The sequence below is a fragment of the Gymnogyps californianus genome, chromosome 1 (genome assembly GCF_018139145.2).
Source record: "Gymnogyps californianus isolate 813 chromosome 1, ASM1813914v2, whole genome shotgun sequence".
NCBI classification, from domain to species: domain Eukaryota; kingdom Metazoa; phylum Chordata; class Aves; order Accipitriformes; family Cathartidae; genus Gymnogyps; species Gymnogyps californianus.
Genome location: NC_059471.1, coordinates 22,269,178 through 22,279,793, shown reverse-complemented (window position 1 = coordinate 22,279,793; position 10,616 = coordinate 22,269,178). Strand labels below are relative to the sequence as shown.

General features: G+C 40.5%; 1 protein-coding gene across 1 annotated transcript; it reads left to right on the top strand.

Annotated features, from left to right (window-relative positions):
* Positions 1–677: 677 nt before the first annotated feature.
* Positions 678–2,080, top strand: GPR12 (G protein-coupled receptor 12). Its single transcript, XM_050908825.1, has one exon. The coding sequence runs from the start codon at positions 678–680 to the stop codon at positions 1,680–1,682; it is 1,005 nt and encodes a 334-aa protein (XP_050764782.1). The 3' UTR covers positions 1,683–2,080.
* Positions 2,081–10,616: the final 8,536 nt, after the last annotated feature.

Genomic DNA, 10,616 nt, shown 5'->3' with positions numbered 1-10,616 from the left:
CCTCCTCCTCCTCCTCCTTCCTTCCTTCCTCCGACCCGCCGGGGGAAAGCCCAGGTGACCGCCGCCGGGGTTGCGTGGGGTGTGTGGTGGTGTCCGCGTCAAGTTTGTAAGTTCTCAGGGGATATCGCCCCCCGCCCCCCCCCCCCCCCCCCCCCCCCCCCCCCCCCCCCCCCGAGCCCGGGCGGGGTTTCCTCACAGGGGGTCGGTGAAGGATATCCCCCTCTCCTCCCCATCCTGGCCGCTCCCTCCGTGACCAAAAATAATCCCACTTTGAAATCTTGGCTGCTGAATAACGGGGTTTACATCGCCCCGCAGCCGGCCCCCACCCCAAATTGCAGCGCTTGGTCGGGGGGGTGGGGGTGGGGGGGTTTAACTGTTTTATGGGCTCCCTCCCGTGCCTGTGCCTTCTTCCTTATGCAGGTGAAGGGAATTACCGCTAGGATCACTCAGCCTCTGTGTGTCGGTCCCCTGGCAGATAACCTCGGGCAGTTTTAAATATTTTTTTCCCCCTCTGCTTTTTTTTTTTTTTTTATTGTCATATTTATGTAACAAGTGCCTGCCTGCACATTAGATTGGTGTTGCCGTCTAGGGTGTTGCATGCTCTGGGGGTGCTGTATTCAGTGCTGTGTGTGAACATTAAAAAAAATGTCTTTCCGTTGAAGAAGACAGGGGTTAAAATGAATGAAGATCTGAAGGTTAATTTGAGCTGGCTGCCTCAGGATCATGTAGAAGCCAGCTCTACCGAGAATGCCTCAGCTGCAGGCTCCTCCCTGGTTCCTGTCGTAGACCCAGAGCCCGAGCTTTTGGTAAACCCCTGGGACATTGTCTTGTGTACTTCAGGGACCCTTATCTCCTGCGAAAATGCCATTGTGGTTCTTATCATTTTCCATAATCCCAGTCTTCGTGCCCCCATGTTCCTCCTGATAGGCAGCCTGGCGCTGGCAGATCTCTTAGCGGGCATTGGATTGATCATCAATTTCGTTTTTGCATACCTTCTGCAATCAGAAGCTACGAAACTGGTTACGATTGGACTGATTGTTGCCTCTTTCTCAGCATCTGTCGGCAGCTTGCTGGCTATTACTGTTGATCGTTACCTCTCCCTGTATTACGCTTTGACTTACAATTCAGAGAGGACTGTCACTTTTACCTATGTCATGCTTATATTGCTCTGGGGAGCATCTATCTGTATTGGACTGCTGCCTGTAATGGGCTGGAACTGCCTGAGAGATGAATCCACCTGCAGTGTTATCAGACCACTCACTAAAAATAATGCAGCTGTCCTTTCGGTCTCTTTCTTGCTTATGTTTGCCCTCATGCTGCAGCTCTACATTCAAATCTGTAAAATCGTGATGCGCCATGCCCATCAGATTGCCTTGCAACACCATTTCCTGGCCACTTCCCACTATGTGACCACCCGAAAAGGAGTGTCTACTTTGGCCATTATTTTGGGGACTTTTGCTGCTTGCTGGATGCCTTTTACGCTCTATTCTTTAATAGCAGATTACACCTATCCTTCTATATACACCTATGCCACCCTCCTGCCAGCTACCTACAATTCCATCATCAATCCTGTAATATATGCTTTTAGAAACCAGGAGATACAGAAAGCACTTTGGCTCATCTGTTGTGGCTGTATTCCTTCTAACCTGTCTCAGAGAGCAAGATCACCCAGTGATGTCTGATTGGCAGCTAGGAGGACGCTCCTTAACATGTTACTTCCCAGACATTCTTGCGATGCTGTCTTTGGTTTAGATGCGTTCATTAAATGGTGTGTGATGGGTTCATATAAAAACCACAGGATGCATTGACCTTCTTGTATGCAGAAAACCCCAGTGACCAAAATGAATCGAGTGGTTTAAGGGAGATTTCCGAAATCAAAATAATCAGTGTTCTTACAGATGTATGATGTTGCTCAGGGTCTTTTTGTTATGTCACCCAGACTTTGCCATGTTTGCCATGATTTTACATTAAGTTTGCTAATTAAAATTAGATTGAAACAGCATACCTCCTTTGAAATTTTTGATGTGATTCAGTTTAGTCATACTGCATGTTACAGTCTGTTGTCAGGATATTTTTTTCCCTCTTTAATTCTTTTTAAAACAGGAAAAAAAAAAAAAGGAAAAAAAACCCAAGTCCTGTTACCCCTATTTGTATATCATCAGAATACTCTTCAAAATAATGGCCAATTGTACTGATTTATATGGTATTGATTATAATAATCTCAGTGCAACAAATTTGCTCTAAGTAAGGAAGTACTTGTATAGCTTTTTATTTTACATCTCAGCATGAATTAGCTTGATAATTGTTTTAAAGGGTTACCTGTTTTCTCCTGGGTTCTGGCTGGATGTTAAAACAGAGGATATGCTTTGCCTTCCTTTTCAAAAGTCAGCCATATGTTTTCACTTAAATATGGGACATCAGAGCTCATTATGCTATTAATTTTAAAAGGAATTCAGGGGAGATCTTCAAAATTGATGAAACAACATGGCCTCTTTTGGCTATGCGTTTGTAATAGATGCAACACTAAGTTTCTCAGACAAGTTTCTCTTCAGAGGTGTATAAGAAAATATCTAATAAAATAACCTACAAATTGCTTGCAACAAGTATTTAGCATCTACGTGAAATGGTTCCCCTTAAGTTTGTTATCAAGTCAAAACTATTACCACTTGCTTTCATTGTTCTGCTATATAATTTCAAATACTGAAGTTTATGAATTCTCAGAGCATATCTAGTTCATAATTGTATGCAACCAGAACTGCAACATGAAACAATATTTTCTCCTTTTCTGGCAGTTTCATCCATTACAGATTGTGATTCTTTGCACTGTACGTATGTCAGTTCACTTCATTATAGGATGATAGTTCTGGTCTAAAAAGCAGAGCTTCCTCTCATGAATGGTTAAATTTCAGACCGCTTCTAACCTTTTACTGAAGCCACATTAGAATGCACTAGAAATAAAACATTGTTTTCTAATTTGGACTTGATTGTCAGAGAGAAAATCTTCCTGGCAGATGTCTTCGTGAAACTTAAGGTGTACCCTAATGTCAGTGCATGGGAGTTTATAGTACCACTTCCATTAGTGTTGATGGGAGCTCAATGTGTTAATGCCCTGGCATCAGTAGGAGGTTATATTCCCTTGAATGTCAAAGTCAGCATACTGTATTGTTGCTTCAGTATCTTCCATTACAGTTTTAAAAAACCCAACAAACTCAAGTGTAAAAATAGCAATATTAACAGTTCAATGAAAAAATATACCTGTATAGTATAGATAGTAGAGACAACTGTGTTGCTGGTCTGGATTTTTCCAAATGGAATCTGTCCTTTTCACATGGACGTTTGGATGATTGTAGCTTTTTGTGGCAAAGTTGCTGTGACATAAAGAATCGTATGCTATACACAAAGCTGAATCTCAAATGTGAATGAGTTGTCTGTAAACAAGGCTCTGTAGAGATTTTTATGAGCAATAATTAATTTTAGTTGCAATGCTGGGTTCAAATTCCATTATTTACTTGGTTCAACCTTGATGATATTTGGCTCTTACTTTGTAATGTGATTAGTTTAATAATTGCATGGCATGGTCTGGTAGAGCTGTGAACTTGCAGCTCCCTTGGCTTCACTGCGATTTACAGATGCTCAGCACAGTTAGACTATGGCCCCTGCTCAGTGTAGGATATTGGTGTTCTTTATCTGCTCCTGAATGCTAATGAAACTCTAGTCATTGCATTTTGTTATGAATTTTTGTATAAGAAATAATCACTTCATAAATATCCATGCCATGTATGCGTGCAGTTTTGCAAGTATGCAAAGTATTGGGAATAAGTGGCAGTAAAAGTCATGAGCTGAATAATGTAGAATGGCACTTTTTAAAGCAAAAAATAAGTTAAGGTCATGCAAAGTTTACCCCCCCCCCCCCTTTTTTCCCCCCATTTGTTCTTCTGTATCAAATTGCTAAAAAGTGTGATGAAGATGAGCGGCTACAACGGTAACCGAAATTCACTCCTGAGGGCAACTGTTGTTATGCTTATGCAGACCTGTTCTCATCCTCTTGGATAACCTCACAGGCACTAGCATTTTTCTCTCCACAACACCTGGGTGGTAGGGAAGCCAGAAAAAAACAGCACAGAGGGAGATAATGTCATCCCCTCTTCTCACGCTGGTTCACCTAGTGTCCTTGTCATCTTCCTCGCTCCACAGGCTGCTCAAATCTGCAGAGGCTCTCCAGAGTACCAGGGGAGCCGACCTTTTCCTTGTGCCAGAACAGAGAGATTTGTAATTGGAAGCTCCTCTCCTGAGGAGCAGTGTGAGTCAAACGGAGGAAAGAAGGATTAATTATAGAAGTCTCATAAAGCTAGCTCATAGGGATGTGATTTGCCCTCGTTTGAGTAGCAGCGCATGGTTACCTTTCACCATAAACAGATGAGAAACATGATTATGCCTCCCAAGCTACTGCTGTGACCTCCAGTGAGGATGTTGTCTCTTCCAGAAATATGTTCTTAAATTGAGACTATGCCGCATAGGCCAGAAAAACCCTTCTGGAAGTTAGTGACATAGGTTTGCCCGCAGCTGTCAGACCAAACTTTAACATGGTTTGCGGTAGTGGATAGATGCTACATAACACGCCTGTGAACGAACTCTTGGGAGTAGGGGCAGAGCTGTGGGTACAAAGCTGCCTACCTCACTTGCACAAAAGAAATGCTTGACAGACAGCCACTTTTCAGACCCTGCAGAATTAAGCAATTCTGTGCTATCACCTCAGAGTTACAGTGTAGGCCCCGGCTCTGTATGGTGAGGTGCCAGTATCCATCCAAGATCCCTCTGAAACTAGCAGAAATATAGCCAGCTTTCAGAATTCTGTCATTTTGTTGTCCCATCAAACAACACCCATGCATAAGACCAAGGGTGTTAGATTCACCATTCTATGTACAGTGAAGTATCTTTCATATCTCTATCATAATGACAAAAGACTTTTTTCTTAGTGCGTAATTTAAAGAATTGAAGTTCGTTTTTGTTTATTAACATGCTTGACCCAAAGTTAGTAACAGGTTGTATCTTGATGGGCAAAATTTACTGTACTCAGTTTTTTGGGTTTTTTTTTTTTTATCCTCAAAGCTTGGGAGAGGGTTTTTTTAATTGTTGGGTTTTTTTAACCATTTTTCCTAACAGTAAGATTTCAGCAATAAGGGGAAATATGTTTTTAGCACAAGAGCAATAAAATCCTCCATGTTGCGGGTACTCTAAACTGCTGAGTAAACTCAGAGCAATAGAGAGGAAGCAATATATTCTTTAGACAAAAAATAGTAACTTGCATAAGGACTTTAAGTAAGCAGAAGTCTTCCTTTGTTAGGCAGTTGCTATTGGACTGATGTGGGACATTCTTTCTGGTTGGTTGGTATTACAATTATTGAGTTTCTGAATAGAATTACTCAGCAATAACCTTTTACCTTAGTTCTTGGATCCTGAATTTGTGCTGTTTGCAAGAGAGAATTATGTACTGCAGTGGGGATTTTTATTCTTTTCATTGTTTGGCATTTAGTTGTACAGCATTCTGTGGATAAATTCATTGCGTTCAGGATTTCTGATTGTAACTTAATACTGAGAATACTCTTCACCAAACAAAAACTGAGAATACCCAAATTTGTCATGCCCATCAAGATGGATATGATAAATGGTGCTAGCCCATTCTGAAGACAGCTTGGCTTTTAAATGAACAAGATTATGGTTGTCATTGAAGAAGACCCCTACCAATACCCAGGGTATTTGGAAGCAAGCTGAAAGGCCTGCTATTGTTGCTGTATCTTCCTACCATGGACACTCAGCGGCATAAGCTGCTGTGTCCATTCTTCATGTTCAGGGGCCAGCCTTGAGGCATCAAGGGGTTTCAGTCACTGAAACCCCTCCGTGGACAGCAGTGAACTTTGGCTTAGACCAGCAGCCGTCCTGTCCCCAAAGAGTTATTTTTCTGTTGCCTCATTTTCTTAGGGATTGTTTAGCTTTTAAAAATAAGATACTTGTGGATTCATTTCTCAAAAGTGATGAGCGACCTGCAGTGTGACTGGAAGTTGGGATAAAATAACATCGCTACAAATCAAGCCCCTGACACATAACTACACACTCATTACTTAAAAAAAAAAAAAAAATTTGTGGTTCTGTAACATTCAGAACCATATTTTCAAAACGTTGGCCCTGACTTTTACGGAGAGAAAGTATGCATGGTCTGGTTTTTGTATGTACAATAAAGAAAGAAAAATAAGAATTGGACAGAGTGGTCACTATTTAAAAAACCACCAGCTATTCTGTCACTTTATCTAGATACCGAATGGTTCTTAGTCCTTGTAACAGAAGCCAACTGGCAACTTTCTAGAAAATCCTGAATACCCCCAAGCCAGTGTAAAAGCTTCATAGCAAAAATAGGAGAACTAGCATGGTTGCCAGTGCAAAACAATTTGATGTAACAGCTCTGTTGTGAGTGGGAATAAGAACAGTATACCTGCACACCAGCTGCAGACAGGTCAAGTCCTAGGTGTATAGGAATAGCGCCAGAAAAAGGTGAGCAGCATTTCTTTAAATCGTACTGCTGCAAGAAGACAATATCAGATAGACTCTCACTGGATACGGATCCTGTGTTGTAAGAACTCAAGAATATTTTGAAGTGCTACTGGCCAACTATTGAGGAAAAGGTAACGTGGTGGTGTACTTTTTGAGGGGGATCAAGAATGCGGCTAGATCTATGAAAGAAGTAATTAAGGATCATGTTAAATATCTGCACGTAGACTCATCACATCTCTTTGGGAGAAGGTCTGAGAATCATTTTAAGGTTTTACTTGGCTGCCTTTTGGAGCAGCCGATTCTAGAACAAGAGGTTGCTGCAGTACATACATTAAATGCAGTAAATAATCTGTCCTTCTTTACATATTTATCAAAAGGAACAAATAGCTATTTGCAGTCAGAATTGTTGTTTGCAACTAGACAACTTCTTTTTAATAATATGACAGGAAGCCACTTTATGAAAACAGTTTGATAACTTCAGTGGTAAACCTAGAAAAACAAAATTTTCACATGCTTAGCATATTGCACACTTAGTGTATTGCATGTTAGAAAGAAGCCCTGTAACTTGATTGGTATTAGGCAGCAGGGCTACTCAAAAGCATGTGAAATTTGGTGCTTAACCAAAAAAAAGGCCAGTGCAGATAGCAGTGCATTACTATAATGGGAAAACACAATTTTAAATAATATTTCAATTTCCTGATTATTTTTTTCTGGTTTTTGAATGCCATTATATAAAGTGGTGGTTTACCCTCTCTTTCAGTGCCACATTTAGTTTGGCTTAGTGGTAGTCCAGAGATGTGCAGTGGAGAAAAACCAAGATCTCTCAATCTCTACTTGTAGAGAGGGGACTAAAAGGAAGGGATGTGATTTGTATGTCATGAATAAGCAATAGTACAGGAAAGATAAATTAGGCATGAGTATCTCCCCCATCTGTCAGTACAAGAATGATGGGACTCCCAGTAAACTTGAAAGGTCTCATATCTGGAAATACTTTTTTGGTACAAAAGGAAATTACCCCATAAAACTGGGTGCTGCTGGCTTCTTCAGACCAAGAATTTGCAATTCCTTTTAATGGATCAGAAATCTGGATGAACTGCAAGGATATCTGCTTTCATATTAGGTGAATGATGAAAGATGAGAGGATGGAAGTCTTTATGGCTTGGTGAATCAGCCAGGTACTCGGTGCTTGAGCTTGGATAGGAAGGATGCTTGAATAAATGCATCCCCTGTGAGAAGGTTATTTTGGACTGTCCATTTTGAACATTACCCGATGTACACGGAGCACCTGAGGGGAGCCATGGGGCTGCCGTTGTCCTGGGGTGTAGTGCAGCAGTCCCGTGTCCTTGAGGCTGGCAGTACTGCTGTTCCTGTTGAATGGTGTCCAGAGAACAGAGAGGAGGAAATATGATCAGAAGTGAGGTCCTCCTTCCTTGAAATGTGATCTCATATGTTTTATTCAGATTATTACTTGTCTTGTTAGCACAGTCTTATGTGGCTCCACTTGAAATCAGAAGAGGTTTTTTGTGGAAAAATATTGAAAATATGGAAGTAGAACCAACAGCAGATTATTTTACCGTAAGTCATTATGTATCTGTTTCTTCTGAGGAGCAGCTGAGTCTGTAACTTTGCAGTAACTGTTTCTTCGAAAACAACATGTCTTTGCACTAAAAAAATAAAAAAGTCCATGCTGCAGTTTATTCACAAAATTATTGTGATCTTGTAAGTCAGACAAGAAGAAGAAACAGTTGCATATTTCACTGTGTTATACAAACTTCTTCTAGAAGAGAAGGAAGAAACCAAACCTGAATGTAGGTTAGATGAAACCATATTGCAGTTAACTAGTGCATCACTGCTGTGAGGCAAAGTAATTCAGTGCCATTGAAAGGATAAGGAGAGATTTTTCCAGTGGAGGTTCTTTGCAAATGGGTTGAGAGAGTAAAACTCATTTTAAAACAAAGGTCAGTTAAACTTGCCATCCCAAACTCCTTGAATTGACTTTTAGGGAAATTGTCCTCACCTTCCCAAACCTTTTGTTTTGCATGCTACATATGGCAAGGCAATTTTTACAAACTTGCTGACATGCTAGATATTTAACTGGATTTTGGGTTGCCCGCTCCCAGGTGGGGGGAAGACTTTTATGTCCCAGAACTAGAGAACTGATTTATTTATCTGATATCTCTAAGTAAAACAGACCTTTCTAAAAAGCATAGAGTACTTATGGACGTTCACTGCACATTTAGGGGCTTCATTAAATTACTAGTGTAGAGTAATTCAGCTGCTGGTCATAGGATTACGGGGTGGTTTTTTTTTTCCTCCCCCCAACCCGTAGTAAGATGTCTGGCACAGTCCTTTTTGTTTCAAGACAAATGTTGGTTTACAGTTGGACTCGATGATCTTAAAGGTCTTTTCCAACCTAAATGATTCTATGATTCTGTGATTCTAAGAACCTGCCTCTCATAAGTACAGTGCTGCATTCTTTGGTAAAAGCTTATTTACAAAGATTTTAATAGTTTGTTATAACCCTTTCAAATATATCAGCAGCACTTTTTCATTGAACAACTAGTGAGCATTTGCCTTACACTGGAAACTTATCTGATTCACCTGCACGGGGAGGGGGGAAGCAAGTGAGCTGCTACCATTTTCTTTTCACTGGTGATACTCTTTTTTTCCTCAAACCGTTTGATCCCAACCATATGATCTACCATGATGTCTGAGCACAGGCCTAGTCCCAGTTTCTCAAGGAAAAAGCAAGCCAATACTAACTGCACATGCTGAAGGCTGCATCCTGCAAGGATTTACCTTAGAAAATGGAGGGGCCTTCCACTTTTAAGGAATAGATGCCAACAAAATAGATTTATTTTTTTAAAAAGTATAAACTAATTCTTAAAAGGAAATACCTATGTCCAGCTTTAACTTAAAGAACTTAAGTACTAGTTATATTACATGCTGAGTGGAGAAACAGTTTCTTAGAGTATTTTGATATGCCATTAAATTAAGTATTATGAGCTATCATACTTAAATAGCATAATTACATACTTTAATATATATATAATAATTATGATTATTTAATTTGCTTTTTATATGTATGATATGCTAGATATCATGCTTTATACCTTCAGTGTTGTAATGGTCAAAGTGTAACCTCTTTGCTGAGGCAGTTCTATATGACTAAAGAAAAAACATTGCCAAACTTGTATGAATGCTGCAAACACTGAAAGGTTCAGTGGTAAGTAATCGATATTTCAACAAACAAAGACAATCCAGAGGTTTTGGAAGGGAGGTGAATTCTCATGTCTTTAATTTGGACAAATCCCACTGCCAGCTTTGGGGTTACAGGAATGTGTTATATGGCAACATATGGGACAGAATACAAGAAGGATATTTATCACTAACATGAGCCTATATAGCAGTTATATGTTCCTGCGCACACTGTTCCCTGTTCTTTCTCTCTGTCTTTTGTAGGTGCTTTGGTAACAGGACTGTACAGATCATGAGTCTAAACAGCAGTCTGCATAGTGATATGACACAGGTGCACATTTTGCACTGGCTGATGCTAACCTAGGGAATATTACAGTATCTAAAAAATCTTATACATTTCTTTTTAAAGGGCACACAAAATACACATAGGCTTCAGGGTCATTCTAGGAAAAGGGACTAGGACCTATAAGATGTAGGGCCAAGGTATGGAGCTGGTGATGCATTGATTACTTTTGGTCCCCATAGAATCTGCCTCTTACTTCAGTATTTGCTAAGATGAAACCCATCAAAATAATCAGGAATTCAGCTTCCACTGCTTTCAGGGAAGAGATATTTTATAGTATGCAAATGAAAGCAGCATGACCTGGCCCTTTGAAAACTGAGATACCGACATCCTGAAAAGGATGTACTGTTGTGTCCCCATGGAGCTCAGGGAGTTGTGCCGCATCCATGGATTTTTGTTTTGCTGCTCTTTGGTTGCCCTCTGATAATGTACTCCCTCAATATATGAGCAACACTCAGTCCACCTTGTGGTGCCTCTGCCCCAGAGGGCTCATGAGAAAATAGCACGGAGGTGAGGCTTTTCTGCAGTG

What these genes read in the sequence shown, in the direction of transcription:
- GPR12 (XM_050908825.1), top strand. Translation starts at nt 678, where the DNA reads ATGAATGAAGATCTGAAGGTTAATTTGAGCTGGCTGCCTCAGGATCAT.